This window comes from Chinchilla lanigera, unplaced genomic scaffold, assembly GCF_000276665.1.
Source record: "Chinchilla lanigera isolate Chin_1 unplaced genomic scaffold, ChiLan1.0 scaffold00072, whole genome shotgun sequence".
Taxonomy (NCBI): Eukaryota; Metazoa; Chordata; class Mammalia; order Rodentia; family Chinchillidae; genus Chinchilla; species Chinchilla lanigera.
The window spans coordinates 10,051,329-10,078,490 of NW_004955473.1; the positions used below are offsets into that span (position 1 = coordinate 10,051,329).

A 27,162-nucleotide genomic window follows, 5' to 3' on the forward strand; every position below is an offset into this window, starting at 1 on the left:
AGTAGCAAGTAGGGGGAGCTTATCTCTAAAGTTCCTTTCAGCTCTCTACGTTGAGTCAGTGAACTCTAATTCTACATTTAAGGAAGAACAATTACCCCATCCAAATAAAAAACGGGCCTATACTGAAGGAAAATAGTTGAAAAGTATATTTCTAAAGTTTATACATCCCATTTGCCATTTAAAGTACTTCTTGAAAAGTCTGTTGCAATTCAAATAATTATTTCTCAGTTTTATGCCTTATAAGTTTGGATTTTGACATGCATATAGCAATAACAACCAGCACTTAGAGAGCATTTACAATTTCAAAATACTTTAATGTCTTTCATCCACATAACAGTTTTATGCTGTGGCAGCTATTGTTACCCTTGCTTTGCAGTTGAAAATAAACACAAGAAGGTTAAGTGTCTTGCCTTGCATAGTAGACTTAACTACAAGCGGAGCTGATATTGGGATACAGTTATTCCTTACAGTTAGATGAACACTCTTCTTTGGACCTTTCCCTTGTTTTTCTTTTCAAGCAAAATTCTTTTCTCAAGGCCACTTGTTTAGGTAATAGTGATCTTCATTAAAGATCTGAATGCAAACAGTGTAAATGCGTATCCCTTCCTTAAAATACCTAGCAAGTTTTAAATTTCTCAGCAAAGATTTCTGTTCCTTAACACTGTCTTCCTCTAAGTAAAAGATATACACACAAATACCCCCTGGGAATTTAAAAATTTAGTTAAATGCATCTTTTACAACTACCTTTCATTGTAGACCTATTAGAAGGGTCTTGTCTGTTGTGTGTTGGGGACGTGGGTGTGAGGGAGTGCTTTGTTTTGCCTTTCCTCAGACATAGATATACTAGAACAATTTACATAATGACAATTGTGGCCCTTGAATCACAGGTTAAAATTTAAATTTACTTGTAGTTTCATAGACACTTATTTCACATATCCACTCAGTAGGTGAAATTTCATTTTGTGGTAGCAAACTAAAGAACTGTATCAGCCCCACTCAGGTAATCATTGTGCATTCAGATGGAAACCAATCCAGCAGTATAATTCTGTGCTTCTTCACTAATGTTTCATAGGACATGTGAATATTAAAATACACTCAGCTGCCCTTTGAGTCAACCCGTAGTTGCAGTATCTTTTACTTAAAGGATACCAGAGCCCAGGACATTGTGGTACAATTGAGAATAATTCATATAAGCACAGCAAACCGCATGAATAAAATAGTAGTAATGCACTAACAAAGACAACATTGTTGGAAGCTTAACATTATTATTTTTAAAGATTGATGGCAAATAACGGTAAATGCTTCCTATAATGCTATAATGATGTTTCTCTAACACAAGGTTTCAGAGGGCCCACTAGAGTGCTGCAGCTTGTTTTCAACTATATTAAATCACTTTATCAATATACTTCAGTTTTAACAAAAGCTTTTCTAAAGTATACTGGAGACCTGATTTCTAAAAAAGATTTATGGAAAGTGTACCTTATGCTAAAAGACAAACTTATTTATTGTATAAAATATTTATGCTAAAAGTTCTTGGTCATATATGTTTAATATTTTGATTCTTATTTCATTTTAATCCTTATTTTAGGTTTTTTAACTAATACTTATTAGTCCTCTGATGCCAGGAAGAACTCGATCTGTCTTATGGTCTCTTGAGCCTAGTAGTCTACATCTGACAGGGGCACACTAAGTGTTGTCCTAAAGAATGGCATATTTATCCTCCTGGACTAGTCCTTCCAAAGCTAGGGGACCTTCTCTAGGCGTTGCAGTATCTTTAGAATATCTTGATTTTTTTGAGGAACCAAATCATTGTACAAGTCAGCCATGTGTCTATCTGATTCTTCTGAATGTCTATTTATATCATTCAACCTACATTACTTTTGGAGGAAGTTCAAGCATTTACTACTTTTTTGTGATTCTAGGTATATGAAATTTGCTTCTAAAAATGAAGTCATAGATTTCTAGGATTTAATCCACAAGTTTGCATTATCTTTATATATTACTTCTATAATTCTGTAAATGATAATCACATATCTCTTCTTTGCATCCACCTTTCTAACATTCATTTTATACTTCTAATATTAAGGATTTATTTCTATACTCTATTTGTATTCCCTTTTTTCTTTTAGGTATTTAAATTGTTTTATCCTGTTTCTATTGTAGAGCCTAGAGAGGTGTCTTGACCAGAACTACACATAGTCCTTCTTCCTGTTGGTTCAGGAAGAGAGAAAAATAAAATAAAAATTTGAGTTGGCTGAGACATGATGGCTGACCACATTGAGTCCTCCATTAAAATAATCACTGGGAAGAAAAATGAAACATTGTAGTATTCAGAAACATAAAAGTTCATGATCTTTAATGATGCATCACCCTTGTCGCTATTTTCAGTATAAAGGAATGTTAGAAAAGGTAGCAGAAGACATAGCTTTTTCCCTTGAGGAGGTTCTTATAAAACAGAAGTGCATTAAGTCACTTCCTGTCCCTGGGACACGATGCACAACACCCACACCTTAAGGAAGTAGTTTGTTTGGCTCACAGTTCCCGCTGGATTCAGTACCAAGGGCGCTGGCTCCAACGAGAAATGCATGGTGGAAGAGCATGGCAAAGGAAAGCTGCTCATCCCATGGTAGGCAGGAAGCAGCGAGCCAGAATGGAGGAGCCAGGGCCCACAACAGATCCTTCCAAGCTACACTCCTAGTAACCTTCGCTTTCTAACCAGACCACACCTCTGAGCTTGAGACTTTGGAGTTAAATTTTAGATTTAAAGCACAACAAGGAGAGATGAAAGAAACATATAGACATATACACACAATGCAAAGTGCTGTAGATGAATAGAAATCAAATGGACAGGTATTTCAAGACTTGAAAGAACAGAGGACTGTTTGGTCAGAGTAGGTTGGCTAGGACTTGGAAAACAAAAAGCAATTCTAGTGAGTTTACGAGCATGTATTTAGGATAATGGTATAACAGAGTGGTAAGGGAGATGCAGATGGTAATAGCCTAAGTGATAAGTGCATAATGAAGCAAGAGAGGAAGCAGATGGAGACAGTTTGACAAGAAAAGGAAGGAGATAAACAGTATGAAAATTAGAAAAAGAAGCAGATGTATCGTTTTTTTCAGAAAGAAGAAAGATTTGGGCTTAAAGGTAAAACATAAGAAGCCAATAGGGAGGGAGAGGTTGAGGATCCTAATAAGAAAGGAGATGGGAAAGGGTCCACAGTTGCAGGGGTTGCAGAAGTATAGAAAGAAGTCTTATTGATAACAGGGCATCAAAGTGTATGACATACTGAATATGAAAGTTATGTTGTATGTTTCAGAAATAGGAGATAGGAGCTCAAAAAGTGGGCATAGTAAATGTTCAATAAATGCTAACACCTATTTTTTAGAGAGAAAAAAATCTACTTTTGTCATTATTCTTATTGTTGCTCTTTGCAATGAATTTGTCTTGGAAAAGTTTTAATTTGATATTATTGGACACTGTATAGGTTCCTAAAAGGTATACATTAAAGGGTACAGCAACGTCGTAACCCGTAAGAACTAATGCCTTCACTAGCTGCTTCTCAACTGTGTGATAAGGAGATCATCATGTAACTATTTTTATTAAATGTTCTGTGAGTAGCTGTGAAGAATTTAGACAGATGTGGATGTTCTGTCCTCTGGGGACTTATATTCTAGGGAAAAGAATAGGGAGCCAGATAAACTGAGCTGTAGTTAACCCTCTTGCTACCATCTCTATATATAGAATGATGGTATTTTAATAATCTACATATCTCTCTATAGCAATATTTAACATTATATAAGTTATGCTAAATAGCCAACCTTGCTGTGTTCTCCCAAGCACACATACTAAAAATATTGGCCAGGGTTCAGTACAGATTCTATGTAGCAGGTGATGCTCTACAACCATATTGAAAACACATTCTAATTTTTGTGATAGTACATTATAGTTTGTGTGTATTTCATGTCAATTTATTCCTTTTAAATATATCTTCATAACAACTTTGTTGAGATATAATTTCTATCACATATAATTCATTGATTCAAAATGTAAAACTGAGTGATTTTCAGTATGTGTGGTTTTCAGAGTTGTTAACCATCACTATGATTTAATTCTACAACATTTTTATCTTACCAAGGGGAGACCTCCTGGCACTGTCCATCACTGCATGTCCCCACTTCCCCCAACTTCTGAAAAATCATTAATCTAATTTTTCCTCTGTAGATTTGCACATTCCTATATTTCATGTAGTGGAATTATATAAGATGCAACCTTTTAAATCTCACTTCTTTCATTTAAATATCTGCAAGGTTAATGCATGTTTTAGTAAGTATAAATAAGACATACCTCCTTAAAGATGAGTAATGTGCCTTTGAATGAATGTCTCACATTTTGTTTTTCCATTCATCAGTTGATTGACCTTTTGCAGATTTTCCCTGTTTATCTAGTATGAATAATACTGCCCTGAACACTTCTGTATAAGTTTTCTATTAGAACATCTGTTTTCTGTTTTTGTGTACATACCAAGTAATAGAATTGTTGATTCTTATGATTATCTTGTTTAACTTTTTGAGGAATTGATGAGCAGTTTTCCAAAGCAGCTCACCTCTCAACAAAAGAAGTTTAACATCTTTAGTCATCGTTGACAACTAAATCAAAACTTCACTGATATACTACTTATACCTATTACAATAACTCAAATAAAAATCTCAGACTATAACAAGTGTTGGAAGGAGGTGCTTTGGAAAACTGCTTGCTGAGTTTTAAGCCTTCCTAATGAATTGTATATAACACCCTATATACAATATTTATTTAGGTTTTTTACTATTTGGCTTTTACTTTTTTAAATTTCATTAGTATATATTTGCATTACTTATTGATTACATTCATTGCAGAGAATTGACACATATGCAGAAGACATTTCTTTTTTTTATGCCTTTTCCCCACCGCCCTTTATTTTCCTATTATCAGATATATTTATTTATCATAAAAGTCCTTAGAAAGCTAATTATTATGCACACAGATAAAAACCAAACTAATAAGCCAAAATGATATTAAATACAGAAGATGATTGTACTAAGTCAAAGTACACTTTTAGATACATTATCTGTGCTGGATTACAATAACATTTTTTTTTCCTTTTTGTTCATATTTTATTTATTTATTAAGTTTTTCATAGAAGAGAAACCATGGGATATTTAAGCTTATGTGTCTGATTTATTTCACTTATCATTATGGTCTCAGAGTGTATTCATTTTCTTACAAATGACTCAAGTTTATCCTTCATTAGAGCAGCATAGTACTCCATCATGTATAAATACCACATATTCTTTATGCATTCATCTGTTGATGGATGCTTAGGCTGTTTCCAAGATTTAGCTTTGATGAATTGTCCTGAAATAAGTATGGATATGCATATGTCACTGTAATATGACATCTTTAACTTCTTTGGTGAAATACCTAGAAGTGGAATAGCTGGGTCAAATGGAGTTTTTATTTTTAGATTTTTGAAGAATCTCCAAACTGCTTTCCATAGCAGATGTATCTTTGAAGACTGTCTTTTCACTTTCTTGATAGTGTCCTTTGAAGCACAAAAGTTTTAATTTTCACAAAGTACAATTTCTCTACCTTTACTTTTGCATTTTTTTAATTTTGGATGGTGTACCTAAGAAACTATTGCTATGTACAGATCACAAAAATTCATGTCTAGTCTTCATCAGAGATTTTTACATTTTTAAGTATCTAATCCAATAATTCATTATATATGTTGTGAGGGAGGGTTTCAATTTCATTGTTTTGTGTGTGGATACCTTGTTGTCCCAGCTCTGTTTGTTGAAAGCACTATTCTTCCCCACTTCAACTGTCTTCACAACATTCTTGAAAATCATTTGACCATAGATGTGAAATTTCATTTCCGGATTCTCAACTTCATTGCATGGATTTGTATGTCTACTCTAATGGCAATATTTACTGTCTTGATAAGTATAGCTTTCTAGTAAGTTTTGAAATCAAGAAGTGTGAGGTCTAATATTGGCTCCTTTTTAAAGCCTGCTTTATCTATTATGGGTTCCTTGCATTTTCACATAATTTCAACATAAGCTTGGTTATTTCAGAGTTGGAATCTTGATAAGGACTGCTTTAATTTCTATATCAGTTTAGAAAGTACTGCCATCTAAACAATAGTAAACCTTTTGATCCATAACCATGGAATGTTTGCCTTTATTTAAGAAATATTTAATTTCTTTCAGTTATGTTTTGTGGCTTCAGTGCACTAATCTTACAACTTCTTTTATTACATTTTCTTAATTATTTTGCAGTGCAGAGGATCAAACCAATATCCTAATACATGCTGAGCAAATGCATTAGCAGTGAGCTACACAACCAGTGCAGAAATTTTTTACTAATTTCATGTTTGGATTTTTTATTTCATGTCTACATTTGAGTTTCTAAATATCACATTATCACTTTCTTTGAAGATATTTTATTCTTATGTTATCCATGACTCTGAGTGAGTTTTGAAATATGAAACAATTGGTTAAAAATTTTCCTTTATATTAATTCTAGTTTTTACCAAGGAAATCGAGAGATTGGATACTTCATTTAGCACTGATGATCAGTATACAAAAAAATTCTAGAATTGGCATTATATTGTGTGTGGTTGTGTATCTAGTCACAAGAACCTTAAGTTTGGAAACTAATTTCTTTTTTATGATGTACTAGAGATTGACCCTAGAGTTTTTGCACTGAACTGCATCCCCAGGCTTTTATTTTTATTTTATGACAAGGTTTTGCTAATTTGCTAAGTTGTTCAGACCGGGATCCTCCTTAGAAACTAATTTTTGTGAACAATAATTAATGGTGAGTAGACCTAATGAGAATTGTGGAACTTGAAACTTTTTTAGGGAATGTGGGAGTCTTTACAACAAAAATTAGACAAATTCTTCTAAAAAAGAGAATTATGCTTTGGGTATTAGATATCTTCAATAACTAAATATACAGAGTTGAATGTGATTCAAAATGAGTTCTTTAAGAATATGATTTTAGCATTTCACTTCTACTTAAACATATATGTTACTACATGAGCTACTGCACTAGAAGCTGAAGTCTTTCAATGCCTCAACATAATTGTTTACACTTGTAAAGCAATTAATTTCTCTAGCGTAAGATTAGTTAATGGACTTTTCAACAAAATCAGCAATCAATTATCAGTGTCAGTAAGACAGAGGGATTTTATTTGTAAACATTTTTTCTCAGTGAATTCCCCAAGGCCTATATGTGTAGGTAGTTTCGATGTTTTCTCCCTCCAAACCTTGCATTAAAATGCAAACTACCACAATTACTATCCACAGAATAAATTATTAACATAACTGTTATTAATTAATCCAAACTGTATTTACCAAGTATTTACAGTGTAAAAGGTTCATTCTTCCATCTTTCTCCTGACTGCTCTTGGGGTATATAATGTATACAAAAACATGTTTGATAGATAATCTGTCCATGAAAAATTGAGAGCTGAATATATTCTTTTTTCCAACAGTTCGTATAGAGAAACACTGTATGATGTTACATAGATGAAAATAGTAGACTTTTGCTGTACCCTTTTAATTCTTTTATAGTTTTTGACCACAAGAAATAAAAATTGATTTCACATCCCAATTTTTCTTCAAGAATTGGTACTTTAAATCTTACAAAGACTTCCTGTTGTGAAATTAATATTATATTTGAAGAACCACAAAGAAGATGGAACTTAATTCGTAAGACACACACTAGGACTAATTCAGCTAAAAGACCACACGAATATCTTTTCAAAATTGCAACTATGTTATGGGATTAAATGCATGATAAATATACCCTTAACACATATTTCTCTTTCTTTTATTTTGAGAAGAAAGCTCAGATGGCTCAGGTTGCTATTATGGGCAACAGAGTAGCCATTAACCTAGTTATTTTCACATTAAGACAATACTGGATGCTAATGCCACATGACAATATCTTCTATTAATGTTTGAGTTTTACATAAAATCACTAAACACAGCATGTCTCGCTACATCAACTGTAATTATTTACTCCCAGTATAGTAATTTACTCATGATTTTATATAGACAATGCACTTAATAATCATTTAGTCACCAGTCTCATAATGTCTGGCTGTAGATATATGAAGCCTTAATAAGTAATGCAGTCATCAGTTCCAGACCTCTTTTTTTAAGCTCCAGGTAGCTTGACCTTTTCTTTTTGAACTAAGCTAAGATCACTTCGTGTGCCACCCTTCATCACAGCCTATCTGTCGTTGATTTTTTCCTACTCAGCAATTGACGCCTGTGCTGCAGCATGTAAAGAGAGTGTTTAGCTCAAACTAAATCGCTGGATATTTGTAAGACTGTGATAACTACGGTACTGCACAGTGGGATGTGATTCATAGCTTTCTGCATTTCATTCTGAATTTGTACAAGGAAAAGTCTTTTGTTACTAGACCATATGGTCTTCTTGGCCCTTTAAATATGCTTCAGCAAAGGAGCAATTAAATGATAGTTGAAACATGGATATGATATAAACAATATATTAGTGCTCTTTTTTTGAAAAATCATATACAGAAGGTCAGAGTTATGATAAGTTTGGTCAGATCTACTTGATTTCCCTATATTAATACAGAATATCCCCCCAAACTCATTTTTGTATCATTTTTCTGCACATAACTTGCTTTTTAAAAATTTCCTCCACATTTACTTACAGTAAGTAAAACAATGAAGTGATAAATGAATTCATAATCACTCTATTTTAGTTCATAACTAATTTTGTGAGATGATAAAATGGAGCAGACTGTTTCGTGGTGTAGTTTGCTATCAGGGAGAGATCTTCCTTTCTGACACATAAATCTCTAAAATGGTAGAGGCTGAGAAGTTTTCCACTGGCAAATTGAGAATGTTTTTTCTCTAGTACCAAAGCACCACAACTAGCTTGCTTTTCAATTTTTACTTAAACTATGGTCCACATGTTAATTCATGCGTTGTCAGCTCTGTTCCTTTACTTTGGCTTAAGTGTAATCTAAGTGTTTAAATGGTAAGAATATTGCCTTTTCAAATCATTTTCATAAACTTTGCATATATGTTGTAGCTACGCAGTAATCCTAATGAGCAGGAAACCCCAACAACACAACTTCATGAGTTTCTCTTGCTTTAGTGACTAACATTTAAGGAGCCTCATTATGTAATATATGATGTTATAAAGTGGTGTAGCACTTACTAAGGCTTATATACAAAAGTTAATATCCATCAGGCAGTTTTGCCTATATTTTTTAGATGACAGCATCTATTCATAAAGGGCTGTTCTTAGTACCTGCAAAACAGCATCTGTTAATAATTGTTTTACGTTTATAATATAGTTTGCGTGACCAAAGGATGCATTGTAACAATTGATAAAAGCCTCTAATGAAGATGGAATTTGAATAAACTGAATGGTTTTTTTTTGTTTTTTGTTTTTTGTTTTTTTATTTTAGAAATAAAAGGAGGAAAATACTAACAGACCGACAACATTTTACAAAATAGCATAGGATCAGTACAGACATTACAGAGTTACAAACAGAGTGGTAGGGAATTAACAATGCTTATTGTATTACATATTGATATCTTCAATGTAGTTTCTCATGAAAACACATATAGCCATACAATTGAATGTTGAGAATAGACGTGTCCACATATACATGGTCATTGAAGACATTTGTCAGTTCCAGAACCTTAGGAGTTAAGTGTATAATCAACCCTTCAGAGACCAAATTGCTCTGTATCACATGAGAAAAAGTAACTTTCAGTACAAAATAAAGGTCTTCAGTTGGTCATTTATTATCTTAAAGGGCGTGTTTTATTATAAATGTCAAATCCACAGAATTATGTGTCCTGTAATACATAATTATGTTCAAAATTGTGTTTGAAATCTATTATTAACAGTTAACAGTGAACATTCTTAAAATAGTTATTACGCTTGGCCTTAACACAAAAAGCAATAATGGAGGTATTTTAGGGAGTTAAAAGCTCCAAGGCATTGGCCTCTGAATAAAGTCACTGCAGGTGTGTTCCTTAATGGGCTGTTAATTTTATAGCGGGTGAGCACAAAGGACAGAGACCATGTGTGTTTTTAAACTGTTTGGTGTGGAGACAGAGTTGAAGGCTGAAAAATACAAAGACTTGAAATGAGGCCAAATTGAACTTTCCCTCCTGAGGTGTAATCTTCCTTGCCTAAAATTAAGGTAAATTGATTCTCTTTCTTCATTTTATATCTTTTCTGTCCTCACTGCCAGATAACACAGCATTCCCCAGAAACATGTAGTAAGCTAGAAGATGAGAAAAAATTAGAAAAGATGACAATAAATAACAAACCTCTGACTGCCCAAAGTCAACATCTGCCCTCACAAACTAACTCCTTCTGGGTTTCTTCTATTTGCTATTAGCACTGTCCAAATCACCCAAAGTCACCGGGGCTCAGTGTTGGTCCTCTCTTACCCTTGACATCTAATACCCTCTATCTAGAGTGTTGCTGGTTAGGGTGTGGCCTGTGGACCCTGCAACATGAGCATCGTGTGGGAAGTTAAAGAAATGTCGGATTTCACACCTACTGAATCACAGTTTGTATTTTACCAAGACTCCTTCCTTATACACGTTGCATTTTGAGAAGCTCTGCCCTAGAATCATCCTTTGAATTGTTTCCCATATCTTTTTTGTTCTTTTCATTAACCTAAATTAGTTTTCCCTGAAATGTACTTTGGTACATAAGTTGTTTGGGCTCACACTGAATTTCAATCTTCATGTCATTTCACATGAATCATTTTTCTATAATTTTTTATCATGCTTGTATTTGCTCTGTTCATTCAACCTTCTACTTCAGCATTAGTCTCATGTTCCTAGACTCTGCCCTGACCTTTTTTCTCTCTCCCTCTCTTTCTTTTTTTCTTTCTAACTTTCTTGCTGAGAATCAAACCCAGGGCTACATTGTCAGCCCTTCCTTGTTCTTAAAAACCTTTAATGGCTTTCCATCATTTACTAAATTTCTTTTGATTGGCCCTTAAGGCCCTATGGAATATGATGCCATTGTTTTACACCAGATTTATTTCCAACTGCATATATATATATGGTAATAGATATAGATATTATAGGCATAGAGAGATATAGATATAGATATAGATAGATATAGATATATCCGACACATTAGCTTTACAATTTCTCTCTTCTTTGTTTTAATTCAAGCTTTCCTTTCCATGCTCTAATGCCTTTCCCAACAGCTCTATTAAAATACTCTTTCTGCCAGGCATTGTTGCGCACACCTATAATCTTAGCAGTTGGGAAGCTGAGACAGTAGGACTGCCATCAGTTTGAGGCCAGCCTGGGCTATATAGTGAGTTCAAGGTCAGCCTGAACTATACAGCAAGACCCTGCACAATTTGTAATTGCTAAAATGTGGAAGCAACCCAAATGTCCATCCACCGAGGATTGGATAAGAAAATTATGGTACTTTTATATAATGGAATATTACTCAGCTGTAAAGAAAGATAAACTCGAGGCCTTTATATTTAAATGGTCACAACTAGAGACCATACTCATAAGTGAAATAAATCAAACATACATGTGCAAGCACCGCATTGTGTCACTAGTGTAAAACTTGAAAGAGTTAATTTAAACTCGGAGGTATGATAGACACTGTGAAATGATAGGAAACCACCGAAGAGTAAAGGGCTTCTGGGATGTGGGAAAAGAGAAGGGAAAGAAGGAGAAATTTTGTATGTATGTATATACAGGATAGATAACATGGTTGTTCTTCTATCTGCTGTTTCTATGCTGAAAGAAACTGTCAATGAGTCTTTGGTTGACCAGTATTGCATGTCTATATCTGTTTTCATGAGAAGCCACTTTGAAGATATCAATATGTAATACAACCACCATTGTTAATTCCCTACCACTTTCTTTGTAACTCTGTATTGTCTGTATTGTGCTTGTGATATGTTGTAAAATGTTGTATGTCTGTTAATGTTTCCCTCCTTTTATCCTTAAAATAAAAAAAAAAAAAAAGAAAGTAAAGAAAAGTTGAAATACTCTTTCTCCTCTAAGGATTATCTTCAATGTCAAGTCCCATAATAACACTTTTGTGATTCATTCATTTAGTAATAAAATAAATATGTATTGTTCACATACATCGTCTGCCTGTATTCACTTACATGCTTCAAGGTACTACAGAGAAAACAGTGAACACACAGCCACAAGCCATGCCTTCACAGAATTTACATTCTACTTGGGGAAGCAAGTGGTGAACAATAAATAAATAAGTAAAATGTATGGTATGTTAGATGGTGATAAGTGCTAAGGAGAAATAAAAGGCAATGACATAGAGAGGAGGACTATCTCTTCATGAAACTCTTTTCCCTCCTTTGAACAACCAGAGTATGTATTTTCTTGGCGATATGGTTATTTGTGTACTTGTCCTACTTCCTCTGTTAATTGCTAATCTCTTTATGGCCAAAAGTAAAACAGTATCTCACTCATTTTTGTACCTTTTGTAATTATTAAGAAAGAACTCATAAATAATGGTTTAAATGACTCAAATTGAATGAAGTAAATGTAATAGGAGTCAGTTTAAGAGAAGGGAGACACTGACATAGTGGTTGGTCATGGAAGGCTACCTAGTTGCTACCTAATTTGGGAAAAGCTGTGAAAAATACCTGTGGTGGACATGAAGAAAAAGCTGTGCAAGTTGTTCTGATATATTTGTTCTTGAGAAGCTAAAATACATTCCTTTATAAATTAAGATTAATATGATATGCAATTTTCTCTATCTCCAAAACCAGTGCTTCAGAAGGGGCGTGCAATTGACACTGGAGAAGTTGACATTGGTGCACAGGTCATGCAAACCATTCCACCTGGCTTATTCTGGCGTTTCCAGATCACAATCCACCATCCCGTATATCTGAAGTTCAATATTTCTTTAGCCAAGGACTCTCTTCTGGGGATATATGGCAGAAGAAACATCCCACCTACACACACTCAGGTATTTGATGTTATCGGTATTTTCTTGAACCCTCTTTGAGGATTTTGGGTTGAACACCTCAGAGGTTATGAACTGTGAAGTGTGTAGGTGTCACTACCTGAGGGCAAAAGCATCTTTGTAACAAAGCAATAGAATAATCATATTCAAACTAATTAAAAGTGGCATAGGGGCAAAGGGCATAGCCTTTAGTAGATGCGATTCACAAAGGAGAATTTAAGAAAATAGTCTTTAAGTATGACCTCTGCTTTCTGGCGTGATCCTGAGCATCGCAACCCTCTCACCTGTCATAGCTTTTGTGCCATCACACCCTTGACTGGTTCCAAACCTCCTTCCCTCTTGTGTCAGTGAAGTAATGCACACCAACCACAGCTTGATGGAGCATAAGTAAGAAAAGGCAGGTTGTTTTAGATGTAGAAATTTCTCTTTGCTGTAACTAATAATCACTCAAATATTTAAAACCTATGTAGTTTACATAATCCTGCCCTACACTGTAGGCATCTCATCGCTCTTGTATTCTTTTACTTATTCCTCCCCAACACCAATCCATTTTGAGCCCGGCTCCACCTAAGAAGTAGTAAAAAGTATCAGACATCTGGGTCTTGCTTTTTTCTGCACAGATTTGACTAGAGTTAAAATTTCCTCTTCTGAGATAGAATAGGTAAGAAATCAGAATGTCACTCATACTGATTTACAGAAAAGATTGAAAGAAGTATGTGCCACTTATGTCCAATGGTTAGAAGAAGAGTATTTGAAATTTTAAGTATGTGACCCAAAAGGTGGTAATATGAATAGATGATGAATATTCTGAAATATTCAACTGTTCTTTTATTCATTTTGAAAACTGTGATTTTTTTTATTTATAGACAGGTCACGGTAACATTTCTCAGGAGAATATATGTTTTTAAGTATCTTCTATGTAAAACCCCAAGATTTTCTTGTATAGTGCTAAAGATTTTTTCTTTGTTTTAAACAGTTACTAGAATATTCTGTTAATCTGAGCAACTCTGTTGAAGATAACAATATATAATGTAATTAACAATGGTTAATTTCCTATCATCTTGTTTTGAAATCCTGTATCATTTTTATTGTTTCTGTGTTGTTTTGTTCCTGTCTTTGCTGCTGTTATTTTGTTATTTTTTTCTCTGAAAAATAGCGTATTCTGAAACTGAAAGGTTTATAACATTTATAAATATAGTGAGGTGTTTTCTTCAGAATTAATATGGTTTTGAATTTAAATATACTTAAGAATTAATAACTTTCTCTTCCACTTTGCCCATCTCCAAAGCAAAAAGTATGCAATATCTCAATTGAAGTTGGAGATATTATCATCCAGAAGTAAGAGTTGTGGTTCAAATTTGTGTTTGTATATCTTCCAGTTCGATTTTGTAAAACTTATGGATGGCAAACAACTTGTCAAGCAAGACTCCAAGGGCTCTGATGATTCCCAGCACTCTCCTCGGAACCTGATCTTAACCTCCCTTCAGGAGACAGGGTTCATAGAGTATATGGACCAAGGCCCTTGGTATATGGCATTTTACAATGATGGAAAAAAGGTGGAGCAAGTGTTTGTGTTAACAACAGCAATCGGTAAGATGCCTCAGCTATTATTTTGAATTTAGAGTAAACTTTAGAAAGATATATGTGATTAAAGCAATACAGATTTTATTTAAGCTTATTCCTCATTCTACCTTAATGCATTCTTCTGGATAGGTCTTGATGAGAAAAGTTTTGTTATTATTGATGTGATTTACATGTTGAATAAGATTTTTTAAATTCTCCATAATTTGCTCTTACTCCACGACACTTATTGTGTACCTTTTTACATGTTTTCAAAGAGAATAATTCCCTGGGTAATATTATTACCTAGTCAGCGTAGATGATCAGCCTCAGTGAAGAAGGAAATAAGCAAGAGAAGCTCTGCTAATTCAAGTTCTTTTATAAAAGAAAAAGCAAATAAATACCTTTTAAAACAGAAAAGGCTGGCAGCAATACAGTTCTTTAGAACAACTGATTCCAGGAGCATTAAGGCTTCAAAATACAACATGAGAGTATTTAGAGACGAATATTAAGGATAATAACTTGAGTCATTCAAAGCCCTTCTTTCAGAATTTTTTACTTGAAAAATCATCACAATGGCTCTTTCACTGTGCTCGGGGCTTTTTAAAACACCTTCCTCTTAAATACAATGCCTATACACATTCTTATTCACTGTCACCCTAGTTAGTCGGAGACATCTCATTCTTCTGACTTGTTTGGGTAAATTTGTTCCCCATGACCCTTTGTGTGAATAAACCTGTGCTTTTTAGCAATTTTAAAGTCCTGAGGGTAAACAACACATAGACACAGTATTGCATTGTGTAAATTTTCCTAAAACACATGTCTTTAAAAAAAGGGAAAATACTTTACAGATGTCAGTTTTCTCTACAACTCTCATCACTTTATCCTTTAGCTAACCTGTTCGGCCATATGCTTAGGAAGATGTGTTGACTGTTAATAGATATACCATCTGCTCTTTCTAACAATGGTGTTCTATTTTTACTTGACGCTGAAGACCTTGAGTGAGTAGAAAATGGTATTCTAGCCATAAGATTATTAAAACTTTCCTCTAAAGTAATCACAAAGGTAATAAAACTTCACTGATGATTTTTCCCCTAGAGAAAAATTACACTCATATTACATCTTCAGAAGCTAACCTACTTGATAAATTAGAAACTAAAATATGTTATGTTATTATTTGGCTATGCACAGACTCAATATGGCAGGTTCAATATATGGGCCTTTCATATTTTTCTATCAAAGCTCAGTTTTGATAATATGAATTTCAGTGAATTAGGAAAGGTTGAGTTTCTCCTAGGTAATTAGAGAAATTATAATGTATAAAATATTTGTGGAGATTTTCTCTCTTCCTGTTATTTTAACCCCTCACATCCATTTAAAACTACTAACTAAGCTATTAATCCTTCAAAAATCATAGTCCTGGAAATATGCTTGGTGCTTTTTCCTGTACTTGACTTCATCTCCCAAAGAACCTAACCTTTGAAAACCAATTCCTATCATCCAGTTGTCAAGCTGTCAGTTTTATGTGCAACAATATATTTGCCTCTTGCTTATTCAAGTCCCCTTTTTTGTTTTTGTGTTGTCCTTCTGAGATTAGAACCAACAGAAATGCCTCTCCTATTATTCAGTCAAAGAAAATTCAAGTAAATTTCCTCAAACAAGCAAAGGCATATAAGATGCTTACCCTAAATTCTCCCCAATAATTTTTTTGAGTTTAAAGTTTATCATAGCATAAAAAGAGCCTATATATTTCATCCTAAAAAGTAAAGTTTCCCTAACTTGGTGACACATGCCTGCAATCCCAGCACTGAGGAGGCTGAGGGCAGGAGGATACTTGCAAGTTTGAGGCCAAGATGGTGTATATAGTTAATTTAAGTCCAGCCTAAACTACATAGCAAGACACAGTCTCAAAAAATTAAAAATAAATAAAAAATTAAACCGTAAAGTTTGTATTAATTTCTGCTAAATTCTTCGAGTTCATGATGTTAGAATCAGTTGATCCTAGCTACATTTCATTTACTACTAACAAGGATCAAAATAAAATTAATAATTTACATTTATTAAATGTTAAATGGTCTATATTAGTATGTAATATTTCTGGTATCACAAGCAGAGTTACTACTGACCCCTAATCTCTGACAGTTTGCTTTGTTACATACCATGTTCTACTTAGGGAGTGCCAGCTTGCCCAAACATTGCACTGGATATTTTACATACAGTTAGTTTGCTGGATTCTCATCACAACCCTGATGACTAAGGTATAGTAACACTTACATGAAAAAGAAGGAAATAGAGACTTGGAAAGTGTCTGGCAAGTTCTCTCAGACAGAAAGTTGTAAAATTGATATTTGAGACCCAGTATGTCTGAATCCAAAGCACATGCCCTTTAGACTATATTCATTCTATAAGGTTATTTATTACCATTAATTTCTCCCATGAGAAAACCTGCCAGAAGCAAAACCTATCATCAGTGTGGACGTGAATAGTAAGGAGCTTTCTACTTCAGAATACAAACAGGATTTTAAACATATAACCACAAAATCATTCTTGACTCAAAGGAACTGGAATCTTAGAAGTGATTCTGAAATAAGATTCAAAAGATAGAAGACAAAGCTTAGTGAAAGCCAACATAAATAGAAAAATGCTTTCTTTATATCAGCAGTTATTAATGTTTTCTTGTTAAAACAATCTTCCTCTTAGAGTTCTTAAGCTATACCAAGGTCTCCGTGATACCCAGTGGAGGTGACAATATCAAAAAAACATTACTGTCTTCTCATTTGCATTGCTGGGGTTAAGCTCTATGTAGCAGTGTGGGCCCAGCAATAGTTCTTCAATAAGTTAATAAGATGTAGAGATTTTCAGTAGCATTCCTGTACAGAAACAACATACTCACTGAGAGAGAAATTAGAGAAACAACACCCTTTACAACAACAACCAAAAAATGAAATACTTAGGAATCAATCTTACAAAGGAAGTGAAAGAACTCTAACTTGAAAAGTACAATACTCTGGAAAAGGAGACAGAAGAGGATATTAGAAAGTGGAAAGATACCTCTTACTCATGTATAGGAAAATCCAGCATAGTTAAAATGACCATACTCCCAAAATTGTTATATGCATTCTATGCAATCTTGATCAAAATATCATTAGCATGCTTCATAGAACTAGAGAAAACATTCCTAAAATTCATTTGGAAACAAAAGGGACCTAGAATAGCTAAAGCAGTTCTAGGCAACAAAGGCAAGGCAGGAGACATCATAGTCCCTGACTTGAAATTATACTACAAAGCTACTGTGATAAAATCAGCAAGGTACTGGCAAAAAACAGACCTGAGGATCAGTGGAACAGCTTAGAAGATGCAGACACAACTACAGACATGCTCAGCCACATTATCTTTGACAAAAGAGTCAAACATGTTCAGGGGAAGAAAGATAGCCTCTTTAATAAATGGTTCTGGAAAAACTGGCTCTCTGCATGCTGAAGGCTAAAACAAGATGCATGTCAATCACCATACACTAAACTGAAGTCCAATTGGATCAAAGATCTAAATATTAAAACACAAACACTAAATTTAGTTAAAGAGAAAGTAGGTAGAAATCTTGAAGACATAGGTGTAGGCAGAGACTTCATGAACAAAACCCAAACTGCACAGGAAGTACTTCAAAGAATCAACAACTGGGATCTCATCCTATTAAAAAGCTTTTGCACATCAAAAGAAATTGCCAACAGAGTGAAAAAACAACCCACAGAGTGGAAAAATATTTTTAGCCAATTATTACTCAGAAAAAGTACTTACATCTAGAAATATATCATTATACTATGATGTAAATCCTTTTTCTTTATACTTACATATAAAGAATTGAAAAAATCAGATCCCCAATTCAAAGACTCAATCCAAAAATGGGCATCTGAGATGAATATGCACTTCTCAGATAAAGAAATACAAATGGAAAATAAACATGAAAAAATGTTCAACATGATTTGTTATTCAAGAGATGCAAATTAAAACAACACAGAGATTCCATTTCACCCAGAAAGAATGGCTATCATCAAGAAATCAACCAAAACAAATGTTGTTGGAGGGTACGGTGGGGGGAAAAGGAACACTTCTCCACTGCTAGGGGGAGTGTAGACTGGTACAGCTACTGTGTAAATCAGTGTGGAGATTTCTCACAAAACTAGAGGTCCCATTTGATCCAGCTATTCCCCTTCTGGGTATTTTCTCAGAAGAATTAAAAATATCTTACCACAGCAATATATGTGCACCATGTTTATAGCAGCACAATTTATAGTAGCTAAATCTTGGAAACAACCCAAATGTCCATCAACTAAGGAATCAATAAAAAAGATGTAGCATTTTCATACAGTGGAGTACTACTCAGCCATAAAGATGAATAAACTTGAGACTTATAGATACATGGATTCAACCTGAGACCATTCTCGTAAGTGAAATCAGTCAGACTCACATGTGTAAACAGTGTATTGTCTCCCTGGTGTGAGAAACTGAAAGAGTAAATAAGGTCTAAAATGTACAGTAATATAGTGAAATGGGAAGAATTTGTTCAAAAGGAACAGGAACTAGGATGGGGGAAAGGGAATGGACAGAAGAAAAAGGGAAAAAATACACGTTATACTCTTCGTGTCCCTCGGTTAATTGAAAAGGAAGGTTTGAGCTAATATTGACTGGATAAATTTTTAAGCCCATATCTTATACTATGATAACAACATGCAATGTATTACTTATTGTCATTCTCTTTGTATTTTATGAAATTTTGTTTTACCATTTTTCCATAAAATATAAAAGATGAAGAAAGAAAAAAGGTAGATTTTTCATTTATTTGGATAACAAACTTTATTTAACATTTTATAATAATAGCTACATTCCAACATGGGTGCTTCTATAAAATTGTCAGTGGGCTCTGTTGTGAAACTATCTTCAACTATATTTACTTTAAAAGTTTCTTCTATGCCTACTATTAACCATCAATGGCAAGGGATATCCAAATGTATGTATAGAAGCTGGGGATATACTCAGTGGAACAACTGCCTGCCTGGCAAGTGCAAGGTCCTGAGTTCAATTTCCAATACCAGAAAAAAATTTTAAAAATACATCAAAAAATAATTCACCAAATGTATGTATAAGAACAACTACTACTGCTTGGCATAAGAAACATAGATAAGTAGAAAAAGAAATAAATTTTCTATCATGGAATGAAAAAAGACTCTATATCTTTTAATAATCATCTTTCAAATGAATGATGTTATGAAAATAATTAATATTTTAATGAGTTAACAAAGCCTGGATCTTGCCTGCATGTTACATTCTGGTCAGCCCAATTATATTTCAGTTAATCTTATGTGTCACTTGCTTATCTGGTTCAGTTTCTCAACAAAATAATCCGTGAACAGACTATGAATTTGTGAAAGGCAATCTGCTGTATTTATATAGGATTGAGATTAATCTCCACTGACTGATACAAGAGTGGTTATGTGCACGACCGCTGGATTCATTCTGAGCTTTCCAAGATTCCCTCCAATGGACTAGATGCCACTTTCTTTCTCTTGCCTTTAGTCTTCCCAAGGCAGAGATCCATCATACAGATCACCAGTTCTTTAACCATGGAACGCAACTATTTTAAAGCATTGGTTTTCAATACTTGAATATGGTGAGCATCTGCAGGTACACCCATGGTGTTTGCTAAAATGTAGATTACTGGGCTATATCACTTAGGGGTGGATTAAGTTGATCTGGAGTTACATTCCAGGCATCTATAATGTGATGGGCATAATGATAGACGAGGTTCACAGAACACAATTGTAGAAATGCTATTTCCCAATGCTCATTAGAAAGTTTCGCTTTCACACAATAACAGATGCTGGGACCACCTCCTAGAATCTCTCCTAATTTAAGAAGCTTATCCAAGTGAAACTTGATGAAGCAGATAATTTGAATTTAAAACAGAAAATAAGTATATAAGAAAAGTGTGAGTTTAATAAGCCAGAATATAAAAGTCTTAGTCCAAGAGGGTCAAGTACAAAAAAAAAGGAGTATGGAAAGAGTATTAAACACACACATGCACCCACACATGCACACACATGGGTGTGTGCACACACACAAAATCCTGCAAGTGTAAATCCTAGGAACCATCATAGTTCATAAACAGAAGTTGACCATGATTATACTTTAACATATAATTTTAAACTGCATTTTAAAAGATATTGTCAAGGACCAACATTTGTAAAACTATACTTTTTCAGAAAAGTTACTAAAAGAATTATTAATGTCCTACTATACTGCACTTCTTTTTGTCACTAAAACTACCTATGGACACCTTTGAACCCTTCTCAATTCCCCGGAAAACTTCTCTTAGGATGGCTTGAGAGGAAATTAGTGGCAGAGAACTGATAGGCATTTACAGTCAAGAAGGCATTGCTCAACAAAAATACTTAGCTCCTAATGCTTTTAGTGGTGGTGAATTCAATATGAACACTTAACTTTAAAAGCCTGCCATTGTCACATATTAATGGAAATGAAATACTGATTATCATATTTAAGCTGTCAAGATAGTAGATTAAATATTTTAAATTGCTAAAGAAGTAACTTTATCTGCTGAATACTAAGTCTGAAAAACAAACAGAATTTTTTTGTCTTCTGGTTGCATTCTCACTTGTTTTACTTTTGGAAATGTCCTATAATCGTCATATATTTTTAGCTATATCATGAATGTCTCTTAATGATATAATTCATCTAGACCCTTTATGCACTTTATAGATGAAGTTGGTTTTTAGTTCTCTTAAATAGCCATGTCAGCAATTCCAGGGCTTTTTTAATAGTCTTCTACTGCATGTGACATCTTCAAGAATTCTTTGGCATCTGATTCTGAGCAGTAAGTACGCTGTAGACAGCAGAGGGCAAGACTGGTACGGCTGTCGTCTCTGCAACTTAAAAAAAAATAAGGACTCTACGGATGGGAAGTTTGTACATTTTTTTTTCTTTTCCTTTGTATTAACAGAAATAATGGATGACTGTTCCACTAATTGCAATGGAAATGGAGAGTGTATTTCTGGTCATTGTCATTGTTTCCCAGGATTCCTTGGACCTGACTGTGCCAGAGGTAATGCTGTTCTGTGAGTCTGACTGATATAAGTAAATAGATGACATTTTAGAACCCAGAATTAGTAATAACAATAAGAATAACAATAGTAGTAGAAGTAGCAACAACAGCAGTGTGTCCCACAGTTGCCACCAAAAACTGAACACTTACTATACCTGGCACTGTTCGAGACACTTTACATTCTTTCTGTTGATACTGACTCTCTAAAATGCCTAGACCTGTAAGATAGCTAGAGTTTTATCTTTGTTTTATGAGCAAAGAAAGAACCTCAAAGAGTTTAAGTAACTTAGCTAAGTTACATAAAAAAGGAGTTTGTGCTCAGATTGTCTGATCTGGCCACTATACAATGTTTATATTTTCTTCACAAATTAATTCATGGTACACTGAGTTTTAAGAAGGTCAAAGTTAGTAAGTGCTTATACACACCTGTGTAGTTGGAAGGAATTGGATAATCACCAAAATAGGTAAGTAACCTACAAAGTAAACACTGAAAAGTGAGAAGTTAAACTTAGCAAACTTTACTATTTCTTAGACTTACTTAGAATTTAATTCTTGAAAATCATTGGGTGAATCACACCATTTTTCCCATAGGCTGTTAGTCATTATTTTAGAGATGCTTTCTGTTCATTTCAATTAAGAAAAACTTAAAGTTTCCCTTCTGCTAATACTTTCATCTCAGGTTGCTAAGACACTCAGGTTCTGGAGATGAAATTTCACACAACAGAGAATTATAAAGTAAGTGTTATATTCACAGCACCATGAAAGGACATGAGGAGTAGGGGATAGGAGTAGAAGTACAGCAAGTACTTCAAAAGTGAGTAAGCAGAAGATACAGGCTCTGTCCTCAAAAAGCCCATAGTTTTAATAGGGAGACAAACAATGAGAAAGAGGGGAAAAAATGCCCTAATAAAATTTTGCACAATGTGTTACACAAGTGGACATCTGTCCAGTATAAATCTAGTTACAAGGCTTTTAAAAGATAATATTTTGTATGAATATCTGAATAACTCCCTATTTATTAATCGTTTAGATTTCAGTTATTGGTTACTAAAAGTAACATACACCTATTTAAGGAAGAAAACCCATAAGAGAGAAAACCTGAAAGAGTGATAATATCTAGCTTAAAATAATAATGGTACATTAACAATATATGGGATCAAAAGAGGATGGTGGGATCAGACTATCTTTGTAGCTACTCTTTACCCCACTTTTGCAAGAAAAAAAAATTTATGTTTATTGTCATGAACATGTACCTATTTAATAAAAGTTAAGACAGAAATAGTACACTTTCTTGCCTGAAATATCTTACAAGAATCAATAGGTAATTGCTGTTAGGAGATTTTGAAAGCATATCAAACCATTAAAAGTTCATTTGCCAACCTTCAGATTCATGCCCTGTGCTGTGTGGTGGGAATGGAGAATATGAAAAAGGACACTGCGTCTGCCGGAATGGCTGGAAGGGGCCGGAGTGTGATGTTCCAGAAGAGCAATGCATTGATCCAACATGTTTTGGCCACGGTACCTGTATCATGGGAGTCTGCATCTGCGTGCCAGGATATAAAGGAGAAATATGCGAGGAAGGTCAGGGCTTCATTTTAATCTATTGCTTGGGGCTTTTTTCTCACTGAATCTTCCAAGGTGTCATTCTGCGCTTCTAGTAGAGAGGCAAGAGGTCTTTGCAAACAATAGGTCCTCAGTGTGTCCTTAGTATATGGAGCTGGGGGCCGAAATCAGGAAAGCTCCTGCCTCTTCTGACAGTGCCCAATATTATCCATGTGACTTTATCTATGACACCGGTAGAGCAGTAAAAAAAATGTTGTTTTCCTCCTTATTTCTAGTACTGTTTTATAATTTGAGAATTTCCAAATTAATAATTTTAGCTGTTAATTCATACACTTTCTTTATTAGAGTGTGTATTATGCTGCATCTTACTTTAAAGAATGCAATAAAAGGAATGACATATGCACATTTGAAGCCATTCTGCAAATGTTTTCCTTGGGAGTGATTTGTAATTACCATTATTATTATTGCTTTATATTATTTATTTTTACATACCTCATGCTGAAACTTGACCTCTATGCCTAAGGAAGCAGACTTACCACTAATGAGTTTCAAAGCAGTGCTTTCATATTAAATTCATCCCAAAGGAGTCTTTATAAAAATATTTTTAAATGGCAGTAGTCTTATTACTTAAAGAGACACATTGGAAAATAAGTTTACTAGTAATCAGACCTTTTTCATGCCACATTCCTCAAACAAGACTGATTTCAGAAATAATATTAAACAATTACCATGGGAGATGGTTTCATCACAACTGTTGTTCAGGGAAAAGGTTTCTGAAAATGCACTATAATTGCTTTTTAAAGATGGTTCATTAAGACTATTACACAGCATTCTAAAGGGTTTAATATCACTCCACTCCATGAACAAGCAAGACTAGCTTTCCACCTCCCATTAGCAAGAGCAGAAATTTGGTGTGAAGATTTTATCTGTTCCAATGAATGGCATCGGGCCTATGGAAGCCACTGGAATTCCTGTTACCTTTGCAAATGGTTTCTATGATGATATTTTCAAGAAAAATAACTATTTTATACTTAAAATGTAAATTCTGATGCTGCCTAGGGACACACACAGCTACCAAAGAATAATGTCTATCACAACATCTGCAACTTGTCGTGAAAATCATATCCCCTAAAGTCACAGAACCCTTCTAATTTAAATGTTTTAAGATACTGAAAAAGGATTTACCTTAACTTGGCTTTCTCTACCATCACTAGAAGATTTTGTAGAATAGACAGAATAGCAAGGAAGATTTTTCACCATATTTGGCTAAATAAACTTTTCAAATACAATAGAGAAAGTATTTTAAATCAAACATCACAGACCAGGAACTCACAGGATAATGCAGGCCTATGGGTGGGCTTTCTCTGAGTCACATACATAGGGGTGCTATTGTTCCAAGTAACTTAGATGCCTACATTTAAAAATTTAAAAACTGACATAAAAGTTACTATTTTTGACCATTGTTGACCACTAAAAAATCTGGTGACACAGTGCCCTCACTGCTACACGGTGGCAATCAGCTGGAGCCAAGTAGCGGCAGTTTCTCTTAAACTGTATAGTTGGTTTCTGTTGGTGTCCACAACATCCTATTCTCTTAAAGCCAGCCCATTTCATCTGTGACTGGCCCTTATGACTTTGTGCCTCCAAATGAAGTATGACTTACAGGATAAATCTTTAGGTGACTATAATAAATATTTAAATAATAAGTATGTAAATCTTTAGGCCTCTTAAGAAAAAGAGTCATATTAAGTCAAACATTACTTTGTTTATTAAAGTTGTTTCGCTTGAGTATAGCAAAATAGAATTACTCTAAGAAGATTCTACACCTCATACATTCTCCCTCCAAATGATGAATCAAATTAAATATACCTTTGGGTATTTATATTTGCTGGTTAGCTCGGGTATTAAAATACTGTGATAATGACCTTTAGATCTTGGGCTAATTATAGTGGCAAAAAGCTAATTATAATAGTGCTTAATTAGACTTAGTTGGTTCCATGGCCACAAGCCACACCATAAAATTAGGCCAGTCTTGCAAATGCAAGCAGGTTGTATCAGTCTATTTCCATTGCTTCAAAAGTAATCCAATGCATATATCCTCATTATGTGCTTTTCATTTTTAATTAATTATTGTTCAAATCTATATTATATATCTATATAATCAATATGTATTAATCAAGTTTAGGTAATAACCAATTTCAAACCTTCAGCCATTAATCATTTTTATGTGTTGGGATTTTCATACCTTTTTAATCATTTTGAAATACATTCTAAGAGGTTTAGGCCTATAACTGCCCTACTCTAATGAAAAAGAACCAGGAGTGACCTCTCCACTGCCACTATTGTCACGGTGCCCCTTACTGATTTTCTCTCTGCCATCTTCTACCCGACCAATTCTATCTCTAGAGCCCATGATTCCACTATCTTCTTCTATAAGTTTGGCTTGCTGGATTCCATAAATGAGTGAGAGTGTGCAGGACTTCTCTTTTTGTGTCTTTCTTGTTTTGCTTAAAATATAAGTTATTTTAGTCTCATCTCCTTTGTAAAGGAAGGGTAGCTATTTGGAAGTCAAACTTCCCATTTCCCATAGAATATTTACTCAGTAAAAGCACAAGACAATTTTCCCTTAAGGTAAGCATAGGAACCTACCTTTAAAATAATTTACACATTGGCTGAATATACAGGAAAAAATTCTAAATCATGAACTCAGAGACAATTGAAATTTGGTCTCTGATACTCTACAACATTGAAAACTGTGTCACAGTGTCCTGAGAGGAGAACCATAAAGAAAAGCGATTTTAAATTGTTTGAAATGTTATATTTTCAGTACTTCTAAGGAATAACTGAAAGATTGCAACACGTTGTTATTGTTTATTTCTTCATGCAACAAAGGTCACCTCAACTCAATAACTGAAAATAATCCAAACTTAAATTTTTTATGTAAAGTCCTCTAGACACATCAAATAAAACTATGATTTCAATTTCAAAAAGGATAAGAAATTCTTTAACAAAAGTTCTTGGGCTTTTTTGCAAAGCTGAGGAATTCCTATTGAAGGCACACACTGATCTACCCACCCATTTGTGTGGGGGTACTGCACACTGCTCACAGTTTCACAGAGCATATGCGTGGTTTTCTTATCCTAAATTTAGGTTGCAACTTTTATGAAACTCAACATATTTTTTAGTGTTAATAATCTTCTGGTTTGAACACAATGTCTGCATGAGTCATTTTATTGCTTAATTAAAACAGCATTAATGGTATAATACTAGGAAATCAATGTGAATATCTCAATTTCATCAGCCAGCACCTATTCTTATTAACCTTACCTCTCCCCCTTTTTGGGCTTTCAGAGGACTGCTTGGACCCAATGTGTTCCAGCCATGGCATCTGTGTAAAAGGAGAATGTCACTGTTCTACTGGCTGGGGAGGAGTAAACTGTGAAACTCCACTTCCCATATGTCAAGAACAATGCTCAGGACATGGGACTTTTCTTCTGGATGCTGGAGTATGCAGTTGTGATCCCAAGTGGACAGGATCAGACTGCTCAACAGGTATATTGGAGTTATTTCCTTCTCTTTCTCTTACTACTCCTAAGTTCTAAGTGATGCTTCGTTTAAGGTAGTGCTTCTTAGAATCTGATGCATATGCTTTCACGAGTCCTAAGAGCCTTCCAGATAATTCCTAGTTTAGAATTTCACTGTGTTTTCATTGACAACATTCTATTACCTGTTCTTTATGCTCCCCTTATTTTTTCTTTGTGACAACTCTGTGTTTTTGAAGGTTTGTTCTCATTTTATATTCTCCTATAATTGTTTTACTAAATCCCAAGTCTTCCACTACCAGTTATATGCAAACTATTTCTAATCACTGTGTCTTACGATTTGAATAATAGGGCATTTT

At 34.2% G+C, this 27,162-nt stretch overlaps 1 protein-coding gene across 1 annotated transcript in view; it reads left to right on the top strand.

Moving 5' to 3' along the window:
- Positions 1–27,162, top strand: part of Tenm1 (teneurin transmembrane protein 1) — a 784,186-nt gene that overhangs the window by 493,507 nt on the left and 263,517 nt on the right. The window contains exons 9-13 of the mRNA XM_005401273.2: positions 12,828–13,027; positions 14,404–14,614; positions 21,597–21,698; positions 23,085–23,279; positions 26,613–26,813. Coding sequence (XP_005401330.1) covers positions 12,828–13,027; positions 14,404–14,614; positions 21,597–21,698; positions 23,085–23,279; positions 26,613–26,813 — 909 coding nt within the window. The remainder of the gene's footprint in view (positions 1–12,827; positions 13,028–14,403; positions 14,615–21,596; positions 21,699–23,084; positions 23,280–26,612; positions 26,814–27,162) is intronic.